General features: G+C 38.6%; 1 protein-coding gene across 1 annotated transcript in view; it reads right to left on the bottom strand.

The window, feature by feature from the left end:
• Nucleotides 1–224: 224 nt before the first annotated feature.
• Nucleotides 225–26,317, bottom strand: part of LOC136260829 (uncharacterized) — a 37,901-nt gene continuing 11,808 nt past the window's right edge. Inside the window, exons 4-10 of the mRNA XM_066054707.1 lie at nt 25,099–25,215; nt 24,867–24,936; nt 1,483–3,175; nt 1,083–1,438; nt 640–933; nt 433–504; nt 225–377 (exon numbers count right to left, since the gene is read on the bottom strand). Of these exons, the coding sequence (XP_065910779.1) occupies nt 461–504; nt 640–933; nt 1,083–1,438; nt 1,483–3,175; nt 24,867–24,936; nt 25,099–25,215 (2,574 nt within the window). The 3' untranslated portion in view covers nt 225–377; nt 433–460. The remainder of the gene's footprint in view (nt 378–432; nt 505–639; nt 934–1,082; nt 1,439–1,482; nt 3,176–24,866; nt 24,937–25,098; nt 25,216–26,317) is intronic.

The raw sequence follows: 26,317 nt of genomic DNA, 5'->3' as shown, positions 1-26,317 counted from the left end.
CTAGTTCCATGTGGCTAAGCCACTTTGGGCAAGGGAAAATGGGAAGCAATCTGACTAGTTAGTAAATGTTAATGGGGTTTGTGTCATGAATATTATACATTTGATGTCAGGTACAGTCACAATTGTAGTAGCTTTGAGACACTGTTATATTATGGCATTAAGGAAATATCCCTACTAATAATCAAAATATCTACATGAGGATGTAGCTATGTATTTTGTGCTGATTCACCATGATATAGTAGTCATATACATTATGCAGACAACACAAGTATATTATTTAAAAGATCCATACTAGTTATATGTGAACAGTTAAAGACATTACTATATTGTAGCTAAAGTTATTGAGTAACTATAAACAATGTTCTCTGCTGTAATTCCTACAATATATGAGATATTAGTGAAGACAGCTTGATGGTAATGATACATCCATACCTTATTATTGAGTAAACTCAAACATTTATCACTTGTTTTTATTATCCTTGTTGATTATCAGTACTGGAGGAGCTATAGCAACAAAACATCAAACAAAAAGGAATACCATAGAAATACACCTATTACCATTGGATAGTTATTGTCATTGTCCAAAAAGAACAATCCCTGGACCCATAGTTTACTCTTCCTTACAAGAACTAAACTCACCAAGTGTCCTAGTTAAGTCATCCAGTACATCATCATCACTTTCCTCTAGCACTTTAAGGAATCCATTGTACTTGGAGCCATAGCCAATATTTAAACTACGTATCAACACATCATCAAGGAGGTACATCATCCTGTCCTTCTCTAGTGGTTTAGCCTCCATTACCTTCTTGTCATCAAGGGTGATTACCCTCTTAGCATAAAGACTTGGGAGCAGTTTATTAACTGGACTATTTGCCAACACGTCATATTGCTCTCTGATCTTATCAAGAGCAGTGAAGCAGTCACCATAGTAATCTGAGTACAAACAGAACATATAATTTACTAAGTACATACGTAGGGACATTACAACAACTACTGGTTCTGTAAATTGCAATTTGAGACAGTAAACATGTTTCATTATAACAGGAAGCTTTTGGGTAAGATGGGTAAGATAATCAACTCACTTGACTTATCAGCTGGCAACAAATCAGTATAATAATTAGCAGGTACCTCCTTATCTTCTTTGAATGGACAACAAATTGGTGCACCAATCATGTCAAAGAGGATGTGAATGATGGTACAATGAGAGCAGGGAATGTATTTAAATGGTTTCTTCTCAGCGGACATAAACACCTCCATGATCTTATTCAGTTGCTGATCAACAAACTGGATCAACCCCCATCTTTCTTGCAAACTATTAACATCATCCCCAACTGTAGTGATTGTCAACTGGACACCTTGTGTTTGTCCATCTTCATATCGACTGACGTAATATTTCTGACTAGCACCTAATCGCAGCCCCACCTTGCCATGTCTCATCCTACAACAACAACATAACAACTTGATGATGTATATAATACTTACCATAGTAGTCGACTACCCACTGTCTCATTACGACGAACACATTCCACTATTAGCTGATTCAGAAGGTTAGTAGGAACAAAGCCTCCTTCAAAAAGGTAAAATATAATCTTTTCTTGTTTTGTGTGTGGAGGGTTTCTCCCATCATCATAATGCACAAATGAAGGAACTATGAAAGTGTCACCAAAGTTGTCTGGTGGTGGTAAGCGTTCCTCAGTAAACCAAGTAGTAGCAGTGACTCGAGCTACCAAGTGGAAACAAAGTAAAATAGCCAGCACCTGATCTTTGGTGATCCTCACAACACTGGGGTAGTCAGAAAGAAATTTCTGCACCATGTGGCCAAACAGATTTCCACCAAGAATACCATAGTTAGTAAGTCGTTCCCAAGCCTTGTCATGGATACCACCAGTGGCATAAGTGTGAGCAGTGATCACATAGCTGAACAGTTTGGCCAACCAGTGGGGAGAGAGGATGACAAGATTTCTAAGTGATGGGATCTTGCTAAAGTACAGGATAACTCTCTTGTTGTGAAGGTAACTTAGCAGCCCTTCAAATTCCATACTATGTTCAGATACAGGGAACCCACAATTTATGGCTATGTCCAGTAAATCTAATCGTGATATTACCTGATCTTTGTGTAACAATAGATTCTGCTCAATTTTAAGGTAAACAACTGGTTCTTTCTTTTTAAGGGAGGGGGCAACGCTAACAACAGTGGATTTTAAGCATTCTATTTCTTCATCTGGAATCTTGTTGCTGACAAAAAAGCAATATTTTTCCAAGTAGGCCATTATACCATTTTCTTTTCCAATCAACTGTTTAAGATATGGTTTATTACGTAACTCTCTTTCAAGCTGTGGCAGTATTCTCTTCTGTGCCAACTTGCGAGCCTCCTTGATGTCACAGTGAAGTAAATCGATGTGAGTACCAGCCAACAATGCCATTGGTCCTTGTGGAGGATCAACCACTGGACGCATTGAGCTAATGGTATGAAGCCAGTAATGTAAGCTTGATATATTGGTGTGGCATTCTGGGGGAAGAGGGGACCCTTCACGTGGCTTAATCTCATCATCTAACTTCATAGAGGCATTAAAAGTGATGATTGGTACTCCATTTTCTGACATAAAAACAGAGTGGGTGTTATGAAATATAACCTGGCCAGCGTAATCCCATGCCACAACATTAATGCTGTCAAGATCATACTGAACTGCATGGCTGGAAACTGCTTCTAAATCTTGTGTATTTAATGTTGGCAAAGCAACCTTAGGAGTACCAGAATTGGTAGAAGGTATTGCAGTAGCAGAAGATATGGCAGGAGGTGATGCATCAGAGGATTCAGTAAATAATGAGTTGCTGGAATTGGTAGGCTTAGGCTTTAGTGGAGCTCCAAGAGTGGACTGTAATTTTGATTCCAACATTTCATTTGCATTTTTTCGAATTGCATGAATAAATTGACCATAAAGGTGGGCAGTTTTATCTGATTGAGTAATTCTTTTCCAACCTTTGGCATACACTTTACAAATTTGTGTCTCAGCACCATCTGTTGCTGGCCGTTTCTCTACAAACCGTTCGCCAAGGAAAGTAGAAATTAGAGAAGTCTTGCCGGTGTTCTCCGTCCCTATCAGTAACACTGCCAAGTCTCTTGGGAATGCTGTCCCTTGTCTTAGAGCCAACTGGTATGCCAACGCCATCATTTCTGTAATAGATACCAGTGTAATTTTTTTTAAATACTAATTTAAGGGATCCGTGCAAGTGATAAAAAAGTAGTGAAACAAAATAATATAGTGTAAAAGTAATTTTTTTAAATTAAAATAGGGAATAGAGATCGCTGAAAAAAGTAAAGAAACAACAGTCTAACAAGCCAGCATGTTAAACACACAGAGATCTCTATTTGGACTCAATGGAGATGGTAGAAACTAAGAAAAAAACAGTAGTTTCTCCATAAATTAGGGACAGATACGTGAGTACTGAGAATGCTTCTGTATAAATGTTTATTTGAGTCCAAATAGATATCTCCGTGTGTTTAACATGCTGGCTTGCTTGCTCTTGTTTCTTTACTTTTTTCAGCAATCTCTATTCCCATATTTTAATTTTTTAAAATTATTTTTACACTGTTTACTTTTTATAAATATGGATACTGACATAATAATTAGAGGTGATGGTGGTGCTTGATATTACTCAGTATCAAGTCAGTCATCATGTACATTAGTAGTTAGCTAATACTATCAGTGTTATCAAACACCAATGTATTGTTTCCTTACTATTGAATGTATACTTTGTACTATATATCCAACTATGTATAAGCAACATGTAGGGTGCTGTAGGTAGCAGTATTATGGCTTCAGTTAGGTGATCACAAGAAGTTAAGTACCCAGTGGTACACAACAACTTTGCTGCTCATAACATACTGTGATTTATAAAATGTAGGTAACGATAAGGTTTCCAAATGAAGGATATTAGACTCTATTTCTGGGTGAAATCTTTCGTGATGAACAAGGCTATCACAATCCAGAAAGCTGATTTGCTGTAAACATAGCGAAGGGAGACCTCAAGGGAGACGGGAGTGCTCAATAAGGTATTAATTTTTGGTACTTACAGCTTTTCTCTCCGTGTGTAGCTTTGTCGCATCCTGAGCCTCACATTAGGCCACGTACACTTATCAGCCATGATTAATCACAAGAAATGCATTTAATAAATAATATGTTCTTAATAGATACATGCACTCAACAACCCGACTCTACAGTATGTACTGAGGGTATCGGAACCTGGGGAGCGGGCCCACGCTGTTTTCAAAAGTATGTACGAATGTTTTGGTCCCCACACTTTTGAGACCAAGTAGCTCAGGTTGACAAAATCAGCCTAATATGTACACAGAAATACATACATACCTCCATACAAGAAGGCATATACAACCACCACACAACAGTACATTTAAGGCAGCACCAGTCTCTTGTGACTGCACAGCAACTATCATTCCCAAATAATGGTTTAAAAGGTATACGTACAAAAATGACAATGATTTTTAAATGACCTCTAAATATCAGAGATGAAATAAAGTTATGAAGCGGTAACCAGGGCCAGCCTTAGAGATTCTGGGGCCCTAGGCAAGGTAAACTGGGTGGGCCCCCTAGAGGAAGTGGTCTTAACCTCTTTCCTACGCAAAAACGTTTAACCCATATAGGGCTATGCATAACATACATTTATATGCTTATTGTGTAAAGAATATCCTAAGCATGGGCTGTTGTGATACTAGCTATGGCTGCCATCTACGTGTATGTATACTGCTGTTTCTACAACGTATTCTATCTCCAACTATGCTAAATGTGATAGTGTACTTATGATTATACGTTATTGTACTATTCTGATCATCTTCAATCTTTGCAGAGTCTTGCTACTACTTCAAGTAGTTATCAAACCACAACCTGCACACGGAGTAGCCCATCTGGTGATGCCCGATCTCATCCAGCAGCCTCTACTTCACATTATAGATATTAATGGATTCCATCCAACAGATCTCCTACTTTACGTTCCTGGTTCAGCACAAAGCTCAAACAAAGCAGCCAACACTATCGCCATAGATTCCACTCTAGCACAAAGTATCCATGATTATTTCAGTGCGCCACTGTGCACCCCAGAAAATCAGTGCGCACATTCAACTCACATGTGTACAAAGTGACTACTAACACCTATCAGCAATTGAAAGCAAACAACCTCACCACCACTCGAGACCTGACTTTCATTGTGCGATTTAAATCAACGCAATCACTTGATTTCTTACATTTTTGTGGCTAATGACATGTGATGAATTCCTAATGTGTATGGCTGCATCCTAGTGCACAGTACAATGAATATGATGTGCAACCACCAATGCATTCCAGTATACACTCAGGGGCGGATCTAGGATTTATAAAAGGGGGGGGCTAAGTCAAGGTACTAATCTCTTGGGTAGAGGTGTGTGAAGCATGCTGGAACTAGGGGGGTCTAGGGGCATGCCCCCCAGGAAAATTTTGAAAAATTGATGCTAAAATACTGCAATTTGGAGACATTTCCACATAAAATCCCTAATATTTTCTGCCTGTAGATATTTTATATACTGCCTTTAGATTATAGGTATGGCTCTCTGAAGCATTTTGCTAATGGAAAAGTTTGGGTAGGTACGGACAACCAAGAATAGGTGCATGTTAGAATAATAATGTTGAAAGTAGAAAATTTAGAAATTTGAACAATACAAGATTGAATCTGAGAGCATTTTCAATGGTAATTGTGTACCTGAATTAAGTATTGCCATACATATTAACTACACAGGTAGATGAATGAAGCCCTTTAAACATGCAGACCAATGCACTTCATTGTATGTAGCTATAGGTGCAGGCAGATTTGGAAAAATTCCATAACAGAACCAACTACATGTTTCCAGTGAATGTTCTATTAGAGTAGTTAGCTGACTGCTCTATTAGAGTATCTCGATCTTGTACGCCTCCAATGCTGATCCGGGTCCTTGCTAGTGCTCTGCAATATATCGGTAATACCGTTTATCGTGATAAATTATTGTAACCGATTATCATACCGTGACAGTGTTTGATAACCGATATATCGAAATACCGGTATATCGATGAATACCGGTATAGGACTGCTTTTAACCCAGCCTTTGGTGTTTAATTATCCAATTTGTTGATGGTTTAGTAGACACGCCCTAAACAAAACTTGAGGTTGTCACATTACAACACATGCTTACTTGTACTGAACTATATAGTTTTTGGTTTTTGGGATGATACTGCTTCATACTAGGCCCAAGAAATGACGCAATAGTTACAATAACAAGCTAACTATATACCGATATACCGCGATATTTTCCTATTACTAATACCGTGTATTCAAATTTCAATACCGCCGAGCTCTAGTCCTTGTTGCATAAACTTTAGCATAAATCCACTGATAATACCTTGGAAAGATGTTTATAAGGTGGTTTTATGAGTATTTGTATTATTAGTGATCATATAATTATGCTAAGACAAAATTTCATTATAATACTCGGCATATTGATCAAGTAAAGCCTAAATATGAAGGGGGGGGCTTCAGCCCCCAAAGCCCCCCCCCTGGATCCGCCCCTGACACTACTATAGAATATCACGTGATTCATACTTATTGGCGATGCGTACCTTTGAGCGATGAGTTGTAAAAGTAAGAAATACCTAATGAATTTGTAGTTTGAGAACTGGGGCCCTGGTTTTAGAGCTTTGGGGGCCCCCTTAGCCCCGGGGCCCCAGGCAGCAGCTGCCTACCCTTAAGGCCGGCCCTGGCAGTAACCACAAATCATGTAGTTACTCACATACCTCTATGGAATATTATCATGGCAGTGGATATACATTCACATTTTCACACAATTTCTGTCACTAGTTTATCATTTCTCTAAATGTGCATGTGCCTTTTGGGGTTCCAACAAGTGTGTGCCCTCTGTGCCTTGTCTTTCCTATTATCTTCAATCAGGCTGATCATCATCTTCCTGAAATTATACTGTAGGATACCCAGTAGATTCCTACAATATCACGATATAGAACCACACCCACTAACAAACTTGGTTGATTAATAACAACAAGTGTGGAGACCACAGCTCTTAACAATCTATTTACTTGAACACAATGACCACACTACTTTATTGGTCTAGCTGTATTTGCAATGCTAGCACAGCCATGAAATAGTGACAAGCTCTTTGGTAAGTGAGAGGCTGACTTGAGATACTCTAATACAGTAGTCACTCCTATAGAACTGTCACACGTGTATAGTCACATGCACACTTTCTCCCTTTGAATTTAGATGTATCATACATAAAACTGAACTAAAGAACACACTTTATTTAGTACTGCCTTCTTAGTTACTCAAAGTTCAAGAAGTTATACTGTTTACAAAAGTACGTAGATAAATCTTGCATGTCCATCTTTCAAACATGCACATAAAAGTCAGTTTCAGCCTTAATTATGTTGTAACAATCACAACAGAAGATTGTGCTGATTTAGAATGGAATAGTATAAAACTAGTACTCCTTACACTGCTGCTGTTAGGTTGTCCTGTGAGTGCATGTATGTGACACAGTCCTAGTAATAGAATGATTCATTAAGCATTTTAATATTTTCTTTTCTTGATTTTCATTTTATTAATCATAGTCCAGAAAACTGGCCCAAATACATGTGCCTTGCACAAAGCCCTCAACTTTTGAAGCATCCATCCTATGGCTATGCAATTTATGTTTTACTTCTGATGTAACAAGGACTAAAATGAATCCTAGAATTTTCCCTAACGCTAAACAGTGAGGCCAAAACTCGCCATGTAAATAATATTTTGGCAAGGAAATGTGCATACCCTTTGCATATCTATATAAAATGATCCATAGCTTGATTGTGGTTGCTCCTATCAACCTGCAACGTGTTTCGTTTGCTTTGCCATTAAACTTTCTATATGACTCATGTGAGTAATCCCACAATCGAAATTAATCCCTGATTCAGTCACGTCTACCAGTGTATAGATAACCTCTTTTGTTTCACTACTTCCAATCAAATTGAAAGCCTTTTTACGTAATCTCTTTCAATGTCTTACATCAGTGAAATCCAACTGTTACTGTTAGTGAGTTTGACCTGTGTAATTGTGTTAGGTTGTATAATATATGTACGTGGGCGTAGTGACCAGTACTGTAAAGAAACGGCTTCTATTGCTGTAGTGAGTAATATTCACAATATTTTCACAACTTTACGATGTCACGAAAATTATAATCATACTGTACTATAGTAGGGACCACAAAGTAGTGGGCATGGCCCATGAAAAAAACCTCAGCCTCACTTTTCCCTGATGACAATGAAGCAGTATGGGTTAGGTAACTAAGCCCAAGCAAGCCTTCAGATTGACCCAAAACACTTTCAGCAAGTTGCTATGAAAGTTTTAAAATATTATTAAACAGAATTTTCTACTGACTGAGTAACTGACTGACTGATGTTTTCAGACAAGAGTAACTCAATAATGGCTAAGGCATGCTTTGGTTTTTCACTGTTTGACATTGCTTTGGCCCAAGAGGTGCTTTTGGCATACCGCAGTATGTACAATGCATTTTTCATGGACTTACCAGTCTCCTCCTTTGTGTCCCATTCATCTTTGCTGACAGCGAAGTGTCAATTTGGTGGTAGCACATGATGGCTTCAATTCATAATGGAAATCATCCATATTTTTTATAATTGTCTGTTTTTTGTTTTGTTTTTTATTGATTGCATAGGTGCTTTTCAAACAGTTCTTGATTCGTAATGCTGTGTAACGGGTTGAACATAGATGACAACGAAGCATAAAGGATGCTTCACCTTTCAGATGATAATTGATAGCTGGGGCACGCAGCACCATTTCTTTATTTTGATGTGGTATGCGTGATATAATAATTTTATTTTACAAAAAAAGTTAACAAAACAAGTACACAAAAATTTTGAATATTCAACTACAGTAAGGACCATAGCACATCGATAAAAAGTACTGAAACAAGCTGGAGTAAAGCACGATATTTAATCACAGTAAAACAGTAAGTGTTATATCCCTACTGTGCATGGTATCTTGAAATACAGTAGGGATACAGCACTTCACTTGTTGTTTTACTAAGATTTAATATCATGCACTACTCCAGCTTATTTCAGTACTTTTTATCGATGTGCTATGGTCCCTACTCTAGTTAAAAATTCCAAATTTTTGGTGTACTTGTGGTTAATAACTATTGTACGCTGAAAACTACCTAGTCTTCTCTGTTACTAGGCACTAGCTAGTAGCCTAAACTAGCGTACAGTGTTGTGATTACAGATCTGTAGGTACTTCCTTCATTGGGATTTGACACTAAGTGGTTATTTCAAAGGCGCATGGTGCAAGATGGCAAGTAAAGATCCCACTTGTAGCTGGGAGTAGAGAGTACATAGCTTCTTCAATTGCAACATGACTTGTGTGTGTAACCTGTAAGGTCTGTGTGCTAGAACTAAATTTAGGAGAGTATGCATATTTTTGGTGGCTCCCACTACACCACCACCTTAATTTTATTATGTTTGTAATCCAATGGCTATTGCTGATATTATCTCCTATGATCTCATCTTGATACTAAAAGTGTTTTGTTTACAAAGTGTCACACCAAAGTAGGGATTGTACCACATATTTAATACTCCATCACAACAGTTGTGCAGATTTTATAGCACACGGATAATTTAATAATCGTACTAGGTGATACACATGCGCATGAGCTTCGAGCGTAATATAAATTATAAATATGCATAGATTGCTTTCAAATAATGAGATTGTAGTATTTACAGTATTTCTACGGGTACATTTGTAACTGTCTATACGCATGATCGTGATGTGTGGGAAACATTAAAAAATTGTTGAAATTAGCTTGTTGAGAACTTTAATGAACTGACCCATGGCACTATCCAGTGCCTTGTGAATAGTACCAATATCTCATTTACTAAACTACCAGAAGACTTGCTAATTCAAAACTCATTACTATCCCAGTGGTCCCCTCTTGTTTTATGGCTTTTTTCAGCAATAGGGATACATACATTACCACCCCAGCAATCCCATCTTGTTTCGTCACTTTTTTCAGTGATCCCTATTTCCCTTTTAAAATTTTTAATTTTTAATTCATCTAGTTTGTGTACTTTTTATTAAATCCAGTAATGGATCTGTTTTATTGATAATGATAATTGTTGTAGATACATAGAGCAATTTACACTAGCTGTCGAGTTCAGTGTAAGCTTTGATTCATCAAATGCAAGGGTGTAGTTAGGGGGATTTGGATGGCTTGGATGAACCCCCCTTTCAGAAGCAGAATTTTTAAAATTGAGAATCACACCAAATCTTACAGCCCTAAGCTCTCTGCTAGCTACTTGCACACTGGTGTGGCTCTGTACTACTTTTGAGGGTCAAATCACATTATTTTAAATGCTGAATCATCGATGAATCAAGTACTGCATCATGTGACCAATTGCACACATGATTCACGGTGAAAATGACAAAGGACTACAATCATAGATTATATACAATCTATGCTACAAGGTAGCAGCTACAATGGACTTGAGTGGTCGTGTTATACATGTGTCAGGTTAGCACAAACCATGAATAGTTGAGTGGTGGTGTTATACATGTGTCAGGATAGCACAAACCATGAATAGTTGGTGTATTATTTACATGACAAATGTTGCGATTCTTCTTATAGTATACAGTCTTGGCTGAAATAATAAATGTACAACTACTGACTGTTTAACTTATGATTATATGCTTGTCAGAGTTCCATGTCTTGTGACAGGTAGCTAGCTCAGTATCACACCAGTGTGTCTCGTCCATAGCCAAGAGCAGTCAAGTAAATACTCTAATAAAGCAGTCAACTGTGTCTGCAACCTTGTGAATTGAATATAACAATATCTGGGCTATAGGATACTGTTAGTATGGATATTGGAATTGTTCCTTAAGTTCTGTATAGATCTGCATATATATACTGGAACAAATAAAAATTATCAAAAATTTCAATGAGTTCTATAGCTATAATATGAAGCACCTGATTGTGACGGTAAGTGTATCTCTGCTGACTGTTAAAAACATGTGCTATAGTGAGGCGGTGCAGGAAGGTCAAATTACACAATAAGCACTTTGCATTAGAGGTATACCGATAATTGGATCGACTAAAATATCAGCCACCGATATTGTAATCCTTACCAATATTGGTATCGGTACAGAACAGTAGGAGGATTGATATTGCTGCCGATATTTATACAGTAGCAATAGTATGTACATTAACACATTATATATTGGTTTTCTACATTATCCATGTGGTTGTTTAGTGCCCCAGTGACTTACATACCATTCATTCTACAACAAGCACCACACTATGAGAAGCCACATAAGTAATAGTTGTAACACACCGTGCGATCCTCAAGTGTCGCATTTACAAATCAGATACAAACTGAATGGGTGTATTCTAACTGACTTGTAGCATGGGGTGTGTGCAGATCAAAGGCGCCCATTTGTAACACAGAAGGAACAAGAACGCAAGGCTATTATTGGTTACCGCTGAGCGCTTTGTATTGTTAGCTAGTTCATTCATTGGTAACGCGTTTGTTATGCATGAGCGCAAGGTGCCATCATTGACACCAATCACTCCAGCCATAGTAACGCTTCGCATCATTTAGACGAGTGTAGCTAAAGTGTCTGATATTCATTGTTGAGTGGTGCAGCACTATAATAGCCTTGGTCTTAATTTATTGGTGAACGGGGGTGTGGTATAGATACTGACTCAGCCCAGCAGTTGTACTACTTCCCATTCATTCAGATGAGTGCAGTGTTGTGTGTTCATTCGTTCCAGAGCTAGTTACTTCCTTGTCAGTCGTTGATAATATTAGCCTTGCTTTTGTGACTTCCTGTGTTGGTCTGGTGTTTGGTTTTGTTTGAAGTCTTTGAACTAAACTATCGGTTATCAGCTTCTTTTGGTGGCATCAATATCAGATATCGGTACATGCCAAAAACCCATATCGGTACACTTCTACTTTGTATCACATTGCATGGACCAACATGCTACAGAATGACAGCATGTGGGCAAAGTGTTCAAAAGAAATGATAATTTACCAGGATGAAATGTTTATATTGAAAGGGAAATCAAATATGTGACCCGCTGAGCAAAAATTGACCATTTTTGCACATTCCTCAGGTTCCATTTTATTTCTTCTCTGTTGTCTGTATAGTAATAAAGGAGTGGACAGCCAAAGTTTCAGTGTTTTGTGATGAATAGTCTTGGAGTTATAGCACTAGACAATTAGAACAGGAATAGAACGATAAATTTTACGTCACAACATTATGTTAAAATGCATAACCACAGCTTCCATGGGGCAAGAAGTAGGGCAAAAGAAGCTACAACTCGGCCTGTGGTGATTCTTTTTGCATAAAACATACACAGGACATAGAACAGAATTGGGAAAAGATGATGAAAAATGTTATTGGTTTTACCCAGGTCACAAGGACAGAACGGATGTACTCAAGAAAGCTATAGTCAACACACAACACTTCAGTAAGAAATGATAATCATTATGTATGTCAATTTGTCGATATAAATGTTATGGGACTCTTCTACTGTACTTCACAAAGTGTCAAAATCCTTGTGCTCATGCATTTTTAACAGGCTCGCACCTACAGCAGGCCGAATGTGGTCACACACCTGGTTTACACTGAAATTGTTTTCGTAAAGTGTGTGCGTGTGTGTGTGTGCGCACGCGCGTACGTGCGTGCGTGTATTTATCAACCTGTCTGTAAACACCCACATGAACAAAATCGTTAAATGGTAAAAGCAGCTTTTACATAAGAAGCAAAAGCAAAATAAAGTCAGTATTAAATTTCACACAGGTAAACCTTGTGGTTTCTTTTTGGTGGTCTGAAATACGGATGTGGTGACTCTCCTCAGACTTTGTGAATTACCTTCCCTTCGGGTTTTACAGACGTTTAACAACTGGAAAACAATGGTACAGGAACTGGAAAACAATGGTACAGGAACTGGAAAACAATAGTACAGGCCTCGTAGACTAACAGGAATAGCCTATGCCTTTGAGTTGAAGTGGCTTCAGGAAATTTGGTGACTGGTTTCCAAATTTTCTGCTGCATGCACATGCACACTTGAGTCTAGGGAGTCTGAAGGCATGCATGCTTACCCAGGAAATTGTGTGTTTTGAGGCTAGAATTCAGTAACCATCACCTGAGAGAAAATCATGGAATTGGTAGAAGGGGTCTGCCTTCTTATCCTTCACACTGGCCGTTTGATTGCCACTCATTGCATACTTCCACCCTTTCCACTAGACTTCATCACAATCGATGATCAATCTTGAGTATTTATAGGTATGAAATAAAGGTGTGTTCTTTAACAAAATTTAATAGTTATACCATGGGATTTGCCTGATATATATTCCCAAACCCGAGGGACGCAGGACTGAGGGCACGGGCATATAGGCAAATTCTGAGTGGCCATGGTATATGCAAGAGTTTATAATGTGTAGGGAGAGTATCGAACTACGCTATACCCTGTGAAAAATGAGCCCGTAAAGTAGCCCACACACCTTTGTGTTCTTTCGTAAATCTAACCACTGTTGATTGCCCAGATTTTAACACCTTCTTAGTTTTGGTCGGGTGGTCCACACTGAATCTCTATGGCTAAAACCCCACCTAGACATGTCGCTTCACTATCAGAGCTGTTGAGGACTCGAGGCCTCAGTTGAGGCCATGGAAGAGCGACCATGATGAAACCTCGAACGAGACATCACATGCGAAGTTGATATTTATGGCTTTCCAGGTTAGTTGGCTGTGTCTTTCCCTTTGTACTGAATTCCTCAGCACGTTGTGCCATACTTTTCTCGGGCACACTGTTCAGTCTCTCAACGTTTATGGGCGCGCCCCCATACTTATAATTAGTCACCAATCAGCACAAATCACCGAGTCGTTTAAACGATGCCATAGGACTTTACGGCATTTTTCACAGGGTATAGCGTAGTTTGACACTCTCCCAACACATTATAAACTCTTGGTGTAAATAATATATACCACTCTGGTATGCTCACCTAATAGGTGAAGGAAGACAAACCTGCATTCACCACATTACTTTTATACAGAGGTTTGCAAAGATCAATTGTGGGTTTAAATTGTGTGGACAAAAATGAAATGATTGTGGGTTTCACTGGTTGTAGTGATACCATTTTAAGCCAAATAACTACTTTGTGGATGAATAAAGTAACCTAAGGTGCTAAAATAAACACTTATAGACATATAGCATCTGGGATACAGCCCTAGATGCTATCCTCCAATTAGGCTCAACACACATCAAAATTTTATTGTTACTTTTTTACAATACTCACAAAAACTACCATCATAAGAATTGTATAACAAATATGTGATCACTAGCTATACATATACTGGAATTTTGGAAAAGAGTTTAGCACTCCCATACAGTGATATTATAAATCAACCCCTGTATGGAACTCAGAGGCGTAGCTAAGGGGGGCAAGGGGGGGCATTTGTCCCTCCATCACCAAGTGTTTTTTTTTTACTTCTATCACCAGTATTAAACTGACATGCCAATGACTATAAGTTATGTGCACTACTACACAGTATCGCCAGAGGTTGCTAGTGAATGTGCACACAACATTCAACTCGTTCGTGAATCCACCGAATGAAAATATTACAGACATACTTCTATATTTAGCCTAGATTACTCCGTGATAGAGCATTTTTGAACCTAAAGAGTAACCCGCTGGAAGTGACCTTGCAGGAGTTGCAACTCACAAGTGACAACAGAGACCAGGTGATGCTACGAACCTACTGCCTACGAGGTGATAAAGTGTTAAATGTACCCGGCAAGTTTATTTTCTTGAGTTGATCATACTGGATCTTCATATGGCAGTGCAGTGGCATGCCAGTCTATTTTTACTTTGTCAGTCAGGCGGATCAGTCACAAGGTTACAAGTTCTGCTTGAGCAAGACAGGTGTTAAACTGGGATTTCGTGGCATTTGAATTTCAACGGTTGAAGTGAGTGAACACGTCATCCTCTCTGCCGTGTGCTAGGACTGCAGCACAGGCTGTGGCTACTTGTATCTACACTAAAAATAACAATGTAGCTCTACCGGATTGTGGATGAATTTGTTGGAGTACAGTTGTGGCACGTGCAATGATATTCTACGAATATGCCTCCATTGATAAGTGATAAGCAATCAGTACTGAAATAGTTATGTAGCTAGTTGTGTAAGCTGTAATAATACAGCACCGTATGTTGGCTAGCCCACCATTGGGTCATTAGCCTTTTTTTTGGAATCATGAATGATTTTGAATGGGGCTTGCCTGCCCCTCCATCACCTTCTGGCTAACTATGCCCTTGATGGAACTCCCTTGATCCTAGGACCACCACACACCTTTTATTTGTATAACTAATGTCCATGCTCAGTAGAATCTCCCAGTGAGTATTGGAACAGTATTGAAATGAGCAAGGGCGTAGTCAGAAAATATTAAAGGCAATTATGGCACACACAAATAATTTATTAGAATAACTTGATCTCAATTTCTCTATTGAAATTAATTTTACCAAACAGTTGCCTTGGTTGTGTCTCAATAGTAGCTATGCCACTAATGATTGTGCTACTATTATAACACATATGGTATCTGTTGTATACAGTGCACTGAACAATAGTGAATTCCATTATATGTAAAGTAGCATTCTCATCACTATACTCACGAGTATTGTTAAAGTCATCATGCTAATATGCAGACATGGGGCCAAGTACATGAGTACTTATACTTAAGTACACTTAAGTACAGCATTTGAAAATACTTGTACTTTACTTAAATACTTTCTTAATTTCCCCAATGTACTTGTACTTATACTCAAGTACTTTGCTAAGTACTTGTATGTACTTGAGTACTTAAAGTACTTTTAAGTACTTGTAAGTACTGCAAACATTGTACGTAGTTTGTACACAGTGGGTAAAGGTGCAGTTTACAACTTTTTGCGATTCTTCTACTGCCTTCCCCAACCTTACTATGTACCATGTCAGCGTTGAAACCGGGTCGGGTCATCCGGGTCATCCGGGTCATCCGGGTCATCTGGGTCACATTTTCTCCGGGTCATCCGGGTCTGACCCGGTTTACAATTTATCCGGGTCTGACCCGGATTGGATCACGTGAGAAACGAAATTGTTCGTTTGACGACGTGGAAACTTCTAAACACTATCGCGTAGCTCTTTCGTGAGCCACGCCCACTTATCGCATTACCAACATACGCGAGGGTAGCTATTGTTTTTTTTTTTGGTCTTCAACCTGCAGATAGGCTGAAGTTGCAATATTTACTCAACACGAATCGAACACTCAAAATGTAGACTCATTCGCTCGCTCGAGACTAGCCGAAACACGTCTCGGCTTTAATTAATCTGGGTCAATCCGGGTCAGTGGGTCATCCGGGTCAGCAGTAGTGACCCGGTTTCAACGTTGTACCATGTTGCCACGATTAATGATGTCATAACATTCTGGCAAACAAAAACAATGCTGCTATTCAAGTCAGTGAATTTTAAGAGTTTAAGAGAGAGAATGGTTGACAAAAACCAACCCCCTAGGTGCACTTACATACTACAATACACTGAATACAGCATATATTTTACTACAGCAAAATGTACTTGTACTTTACTTAAGTACTTCCAGCATGTACTTGTACTTTACTAAAGTACTCTCTTGATTGCTGCTGGAGTACTTGTACATGTACTTGGAAAATTCAAAAGTACTTGTACTTTACTTAAGTATTTTTAAATGTACTTGGCCCCATGTCTGCTAATATGTATATGTAGCATGAGCGTTGGAACGGGGGGATCAGGAAGGCCATGGCCCCCACACTATTTTTCAAAAGTATGTTTTGGTCTCCACACTTTTGAAGCCAAGTAGCTCAGGTTACCAAAGCAATGCATTCACAGAAATACATACCTCCATATGAGAAGACATGCAACAACCATAGAACAATACAGTCTTTTGTGGCAGCACCAGTGTGTTGTGACTGCACAGCAACTATCAAGCCATCTACTGTATTAAACCCAAAAGTTCCTGTAGTTATATTTCTGTTTAGTCCTGGCACATGATATCTGCTGTTCAAATATTTTTCTGGAGCCCGTGCAGTGGTGAGGAGTTTAAACAATAGAAAGATTGCTACATTTGTGGCATTATCCATGATGGCAAATATTTAGTTCGAAGGCGGCAACAGATCTAAGAGGGTGGTCATTTGCAGCAGTATCTACTAGCAACCAAGTGACAGTTATTGTTGGCACTACAAACAAACATTTGTGTCCACCCAAAAATCACTATGGTAAGAAATCATGCCATTTGTGCAGATTTTGTCTGCTGACTGACCATTAATTTAAGGCCAGAGCATAGTCAACTTAAACATTATAAATTTTACATCACATCTGCCTGCTAGTCTAAGACCTATAATCTCAGTAGTAGCACGTTCTAGCTTACTTTACCAGTTACATCAATTTTCATATCACAAAAGCTTTGGACATTAACAATACATACTTTGCTACAAGAATGTACACACTCCCAAAAGTACATAAAATGGTTTAAAAGTACAATATGGCAGTGATTTTTGGATGATTTCTAAACACCAGTGACATGAGTTACGAAGTGGTGACCACAAAATTTGGTCTGTTACATAGTTACTCACACACCTCTATGGAATATTCCACCATATTATCGTGGCAGTGGATATATGTGACTGGATCTGCAAAAATCCGACACAATCGTGCATTTTTCAAATTCCTGTTTATAATATTTATAATTTACTTAGCCAAGTGTATCCTCTGGCAAATTTTCTGCCTCCTATGCCAATAACTTTAAGAGTTACAGCCCTACAAAGTAGCAACAACAGAAAATCGATTTGTACTGCAAGTACAGGGAAAATAAATTACACGTGCCTACAAAAACGGTTGTAACTTACCAATGAATTGAGGTACGGAGCTACAATTTTCACCATTGTGTTCACCATGAACAGGGAAATCAATTACTGGGCAAGTTTTTCCTTCACTCATTCTTTTTCATTGCATACAAAAATGAAGTTTGTGAAGAAAAATCAATCGCATACAATTGCTTTGATGTGACAAACGCTCATAACTTCCTTATCCTTGGCTCTAATGCAACGAAAACAAGATTTTCCAACTCCTCTTGAGCAGGCGAATAAGATGATACCCAGGATTTTATTGTTAGTCCCTTCCTTCACTAAGAAAGAGGCATTCAAAAAAATTTACGGAATTTTTTCAATAATACACAAGTATTTCACCCAATGTATTCAATGCTTTATACCGTAAATTTAGGCTTGCGCGATTGTGTCAGGTTTTCTCAGAACCGGACAAATATTCACTTTTCACAATTTCTGCTACTAGTTTATTATTTCTCCCAGTGCATAATGTGCATGCACCTTTTGGGGTTCCAACAAGTGTGTGCCCTGTTCCCCTTGTCTTTCCTTTTATCTTCAATCATGCTGGTCGTCATCTGCATGAAATGAAACCATATTGAGGCATCGATTTTCCATATCAACACTTTCCTTGCACAGCATATTTAGATGTCGCTAAATTATTTTAAAGATCTTACGCTACTATTGCTAAAAGTCATCATGCTATATACGTACCGAGGACGTCGGAATCAGGAGGGCAGGAAGGCCACGACCCCCCACACTATTTACAAAAGTATGTCTTGGTATCAAAGCTATACATGCACAGAAAAACATACATACTTCCATACAAGAAGGTATATACAACCACCATGCAACAGTACAGTCTTTTGTGGCAGCACCAGTCTCTTGCAACTGCATAGTAACTATCAAGCCATCCACTGTATTAAACCCAAAAGAGCCTGTAATCGTAATTTTGTTTAGTCATGGCACGTGATATCTGTTGTTCAAATATTTCTTCTGTAGCCTGTGCAGTAATGAGAAGTTTAAACATCCGTGCATGGCATTACATATGATAGCAAAGATTTACTTCAAAGGTGGCAAGAGGGCAGTCTTACTGTAGTTTACTGTAGTGCATGAGTACGATCTGTTGCTACTGATAATTAAACCTTGAAAGACAGGGTGAAGACTTTGGTCAAAGTAGTCTAAAATAGACACTAGACACACAAGGATTCTGAGAATTCAATGTGGTGTTCATGTGATCTACATTCACTTTGGAATGCCTACTATATAGTATATAGCAGACATCCCAGTTCCTTCAAGGTCTGATGTTTCACTTTGCAGATAACCAACTGTTACTTTTATAATCTTGGTAATGTGAAATGTAAAGAGAATAGTGACCACAATTTCTCACATGATAAGTATCAAGCACGTGCAACAGGTATAGAGGAGTATACGCAGCAGCCATTAGCAGGATAGGGAGTGAAGAGATATAGCTATGCAGTGTATAGCTGTAGTGCTATTAGCTAGTGATAACACACTCCGTAACACTTTACATAAATGTACGCATGAGGTACCCTGTATGTCTGCATGGATGTTTGAATAGGTGTTGATCAGTTTGTGGTTAGTTGGCTTTGGCCCCTCATACTCTGAAAATCATTCCTATGTCCTTGATATGTACTATATACATGATATCTCCAGGAAACAGTGGTAGTGGATTTGATCTGAAACCTAAAAACATTCTCAATAAAGAACTGTGTTGCTAAAATTTTATATCACTGTCTGCCTGCTAGTCTAAGACATAATAATCTCAGTAGTAGCATGTTCTAGCTTACTCTATTAGTTACATCAATTTCCATATCACAAAAGGTTTGGACATTAACAATACATACTTTGCTATGGAAATGTACATACTACCAAAAATTAAGGTTTAACCGATACAGAAAAATACCTACCGATCCAATACTTAGCAGCAAATTTTCACCGATACAGATACCAACACCGATAATTGCCATACAATTTACATACTTCTCAAGTTAGCTATGTGTGACTGCTCTATTAGAATTTTTATTGTGCAGTGACTGTTCTATTAGAGTATTTCATGCAAACATAGTAAGTAGCAGTTGCTCAGTGTTTAACAAAGCAATTCCTGCACCTTTTGTGCTAGAATAATGTTCAACACTGCTTCCAGCCTGTTATATCTCATGTTTTGCTAGCATAGCATTTATGATGATGACAATTGGTACGAGTGACTATTAATCAGTATCGGAACACCCAAATAACTGATACCGATTGATACCAAAAACCCAATATCGGCTCCGATACGATACTGATCCAATTATCAGTGGAACACTACCAAAAACATATAAAATGACTTAAAAAGTACGGTACCGCCCAAATGTAATATCGCGATATTGCACGTGATTAAACAAACTTACTCGAAAAGAGGACATGGTTGCAGTCTTCATCCTCGACTGGAAAGATGAAGACTTGAGAATGAAATGGCTGCCACGCCCCCTTTCAAGCAAGTTTTATTGCATGCAATTAGTGCTCACGACATTGTGTTTGGGCAGTACCGTACAAAATGACAGTGATTTTTAGGTGATTTCTAAATACTATATAGTGACATAATGAAGAAATAGGGTCTGTTACATAGTTATCATGCTAATTGGTGTGGCAACACCCTGGGCAGTGTGCACTTGGCATATTCGAGCAGTGCACACCCCCAGGATGCAGTCACCACTTACCATGTGTACATACAAATACACATGAATATATAGTACTTTCCTAGCTATACACACCACCCTTCCACCAAACCTAGCTCTATTGCCTACTTTGCCTTAATTCTAACCACAGGTTCAATCTTTATATGTGGACAACCATACAAAGCACACACAAAGCACACACAAAGCACATACAACAATAGATGTACTGGCACATATACTTAATGCATGGTTTTGGGTAAGAGGGAGGGAAAAAGTTTAACATGCCATGCGTTATGACCAGCGTTGTAAGTGGGTCAGTACTGTTGATCCAGTTGACCCACTGGATGGGACCCGGATCTGACCCACATGTGACCCGGTTTAATTAAAATAGAGGCATGCCTCAAGAGCTAGATTAAAAGTCCACTAGTTCCAAGTTCAATTATACAAGTATAAGCACAGTAGGGATATAATACGTCTTATTATTTAACTGTATTTTAGTATTGTTCACTACCCCTATGCACTTGTTTCAGTACTTTTTATCAATGTACTGTCGTCCCTACTCTAGTTGAAAATTCCAAATTTATTCGTGTACTTGTTTGTTAACTTTTTTTGTAAATAATTTTATTATAGCTGGTGACCCCACGCATACCGCATCTGAAAAGGCACCGTGTGCCCCAGCTATATCAATTATCGTGTGAAAAGTGAAGTTACCATTACACTTCGTTGTCAGCTATGTTCAATCCGTTACACAGCATTTTAATCAAGAACTTGTTGAAAGCATTTCGGGTCGATCTGAAAGCTTGTTTGGGTTTAGTTTTACCTCACCAATACTGCCTCATCGTTGTAAGGGAAAATTGAGGCTGATGTTTGGGTGATATTATTTTGTGGGCCACACCTACTCCTTTGTGGTCCCTACTATACAGTTACTATCGTACTGTATGATAAGCCCTACTCTACCTTTTACACATTCATTAGCTATAACTTTGTTAACAACATTGATGTTACCAAATAAGCTATGCTTTCTTTGTACCTGTCATAGGATAGCTATACAGTACACATTGATCATTGTAGTGGGAATATGGTGGAACAATAAGTAATAAGTAATTGTTGCACATAAGGACGATGCTGCTGGAGCGACTGACAACTGACAAGGAATTGTGACAAAACATAATATGCAGGGTTTCTATGAGATTATGCACTTAATACATTATTATTCATGCATTGAATTAGAAGTTTTGTATATGCATTTTACACTTAATAGTGTTAACAGCTTTAGATAGTTATTTGACTATTCCAATCATGTATGTATATGGTTTTGCTGACTGTGTAGACAATAGTAAGCACATGCAAGGATACATAAAGAAGTGTTAATACTGTAATAGCGAAGAATGTTAGTCATAAAGAAATGCGTTTAGAAACGCAAGCAGTTAAACCTAGCTGCCAAACAACAAACACACTAATACTAAACAAGATGTCTTACGCGTGTATCTTGTCGACGACATACGATAGGTCCTGTATAAACCAAACGTCAAATCACAAACGTATTCTAAAAGTTTGGTGCGATAACACGTGTATTCACAATGATTATGGAAGCCCTATTGATATGGAAGCCCTACTGATGAGCAATGGCCACGATAAAGAAGGATCAAAGGAAAATCAGTAAGCAATAGTACATACATTGCAGGATATTTAAAATACTAAAAGTTTCATCTCCATGAAATTCGAAGTTTCATCTCCATGAAATTCGAAGCATTTCCGCCAAAGAAGTAAGGCTGTAGCTGTATCCAATTTTCCATTACGCTTGACTGAACGCATCAGGCAGGCAGGCAGGCAGTGAGGCAGGCAGTGAGGCAGTAGAAAATTCGCGAAAATAATTTTTTTTATTTAAATTTCGTAGCACCTAATCGAAAATGCTTCTGGTCGTTCTGAAGGCATGTTTGGGCTTGGTTATACCTGACCAATACTGTCAAGTGGCCATGAAGAGTTTGCAAAGATGATTTTGGCTTGATTTATCTTTGTAGACCACGCCCACATCTTCGTCGTCCCTACCATACAGTACTATCGTACTGTATGATAGTTAGCCCTGCAATTTTTTACACTTAGAAACGATTGTCTGCAAGAAGTGAGTAGCTACGTATTATCGTGGCTCCACGTACGTATTATCAAGTGGGTGTGGCTCCACGTACGTATTATCAAGTGGATGTGGCTCCAAATACGCATTATCAAGTGGGTGTGGCTCCACATCAGTCTACATGCAGCTACAGCAATTAAGAATTTCCAGAAGTTAGTTACCATTTCAAGTAGCAACACAGATCTGGTGATGCTATGCAAACCCGATACAAATCCTATAAGTGGGCATGGCTCCACATATCCCACACAGACGGCAAAGCATATTCCTGAATGGTGGGTGTCATTCCATGTAAGTTTGTTGAGTGTTTAAAACTGCATTTCCACCAATACAATCGAGCTTGTTAACTTATAGTCACACGTGATCTCATCTGGGTCAGACCCAGATATTCAGTGAAGTAGATAAGACCCACTTGACCCGGACAAAATGTTACCCAAATGACCCGGATAATCCGGATGACCCGGCCCACTTACAACGCTGGTTATGACATGATCTCATGATCTTAACTCTTAAACCCACACATTATTTTAAGGAATATGCGATTACACAAAACCATTTAAAATGGCTTGTCTAGCCAGACTAGCTTAATTCTATTAGCCTAAAGCTATATGCCAACAGAAAGTTTATTCATTGGGCTACTTGAGGATAACCACTGTAACAACAGAGGCTTACTTGTTATGGAGCGATGGAAAACGGCAGCTCGATTCTCTGTTATTTCTCAATACTCGTGATGTCAGCCATGTTAACCAGCGTTGAAACCGGGTCGGGTCATCCGGGTCATCCGGGTCAACCGGGTCACATTTTCTCCGGGTCATCCGGGTCTGACCCGGTTTACAAATTATCCGGGTCTGACCCGGATTGGATCACGTGAGAAACGAAATTGATCGTTTGACGACGTGGAACCTATAAACGCTAGTCGCGTAGCTCTTTCGTGAGCCACGCCCACTTATCGCGTTACAAACATACGCTCAGCCACGCCCATTTATTAGTAAGTACAGTCTGTAGCATGAAACTGTGTCCATTTCTGTCTGCAAGCTTACGTGGGGCCACGCCCACTAATCAATTAATGTATGAGTTGTATATAGTCTAGGTCTAGTCTTGCAGCAGGATAAGTACTTTTGTGAGCCACACCCATTTTAATATATTGGGAAATTGCAATACTAAGTATGTGCGAAGCCACACCCAATTGCTGTCTGTAAACTCACAGTAGCTACGTGGAACCAAACCCACTGACTGATTTTAAATTATAAACTTACCGGCTTAGTTATCACATAACTACTCGTTTACTCAACACGAATCGAACGCTCAAAACGTAGTCTCGCCGCCTGAGTCGCTCGAGAATACCCGAAACATAGCTCTTATCGCGCGCCTCGGCTTAATTTAATCCGGGTCAATCCGGGTCACATCCGGGTCAAATCCGGGTCTGACCCGGATTGCTATCCGGGTCAGTGGGTCATCCGGGTCAGCAGTAGTGACCCGGTTTCAACGCTGATGTTAACAATTAATTAAATTACATGAGCTATATATAACGTGACTTGCCAAAGAATGGGGAATCGCCTCGTGTTTATTTCACACAAATCTGATGAAGTAGGAAGGAGATATTAACCATTTTCTAAGGTATGTAAGGGGTTTGTGTGCTTATTTTGTGTAACAATAGTTTCAGGATGAGTTTTGGCCCCATGCTTTTGTGCTAGGGTAAACCCCTAGGTAGCATTTTAATCCTTGTTAATTGCCAACAAAATGGTGCTCATTACGTAGCCATAGGAAGAATGATTCATTAGTTACAGTGCTTTGTTTAAAGATATGCGTCAACACTGATTTATCGGTGTGTGTGGGTTTAAGGGTTAAACCTGTCAAGATAGGATGAATCATATATGATGTCATCTTGTCATATGATGTCATCTAAGGGTACCTCCTATGAGATACTAAAAGTGTTTTGTTTACAGTTATGCTAAAGTAGGGATTGTCCCACATAGTTAATATTCCAACAGTTGTACACATTGTACAGCACATGGATCATTAAGAGTCTTATCATATGAAGGTACTGTTATTATAATACATTCCCCACACAGTGTTGCCATGACAGTATTAGTATCCCACCTTCTACTGTGTCATCTTCCTCATCACTTCCTGCTTCTGCTATCATCTTGTGAATTTCTTGTTGTACTTCCTGTATAATAATAACAATACAAAATATGGGAATACTGTAATCTGGGAGGGTGAATGTGTCTAATGTAATGTCTAGTGATATATTTAAGTTATAGTCAACAAGGAGGTAGACAATAAATGGAAACAGGTACATGCCAAACCACAGACACTAACTCTGAATTACCTGACTAAATTGTGTGATCCCCATCTTCTTCGTTTCAACAAAATATTTCACCACCTTGCACCTGCCAGCTTTATCCCCCCATCCATTGACTGCACTCAACAGTGGTGTATCTCCTTGCTGTACATGGTAAACAAAGTGAATACTGTACATGTAGCTGGACATCACATAATGTGTCTATCAGTGATTTGTTTGGTGAGGATTATAGTTTGACAGATCAAGAAATTTACCAAACTACAATCATATCAATAAGACCATACAATATAATAAGCCAGCACCTAATTGATAGTTCACCAACACTTGATCTAGACACCTACCAAATATACTGGCATAATTCTCACAATAACAGCTGCCTACAACTGCATAATGGGTAGAATAATGATGTTAAACTGCAAATCGTTGTCTGTGAAAATTATTATCCATGTAGAAATTTAACGACATCATGCAGTACATTGTATTTAGCAATTTTTTAATTTTTACTCTTGATTTTAATAAGAGTAAATAATGTTTCTCCATTATTTTTTACCTAACATGTTATGCTTCAGTGCTACAAAGTCTACCTATTATGATCACAATTTGTTATCTTTATGTCATTAGTTTACATAATGTCAAAGGTAAAAAAGTATATATTTGTTGTCAATGGAACTAAACACCAGAGATTACCACATTTACTTGGTTAAACACTACAGCATTTATTGCCTTACTTCAAAAAATCCATGTGTCAACTATTCAAACTTGACCACTACTCGAGGCTTGAAATAATATTTAAGTGGTTACTATTGAAGATGTGGCATTTAACCAAGGAAATACCATATGCATGTAATTCATGCATCCATCAATTTCATCATGACGTGTTAAAGAGACAGTATGTCAAGCCACACAAATGCTAATTTTACATCCCATAATATGTTCGTGACGTAAGAGGTTGTTGCATTTTATTACATCACACCACAAAACTATAGCAAACTTGTAGTGATCTTCTAACAGATAATTGGAAGCAATACTATAAACTTATACTATTTTACTCATAAAGTGTTTCCCCTGCAGTTCACATAATTGTTTGGTAGTGAAAATACTGCTCCATAAAGTTTCACCCTGCGCGAATTGCCAACAGCCAGGCTGTAGCAGCTGGTACAAACTTGCAATGTTGTCACAACTGTATCACTGACAAGAACTTGTAGTAAACCAGCCTGTTCAGTCAATGGTCTGCTATGGACTAGTG

This window comes from Dysidea avara, chromosome 7 (genome assembly GCF_963678975.1).
Source record: "Dysidea avara chromosome 7, odDysAvar1.4, whole genome shotgun sequence".
In the NCBI taxonomy this organism is placed as follows: domain Eukaryota; kingdom Metazoa; phylum Porifera; class Demospongiae; order Dictyoceratida; family Dysideidae; genus Dysidea; species Dysidea avara.
Note: the sequence above shows the minus strand (reverse complement) of the source record. Positions and strands in the feature narration are given on the sequence as shown.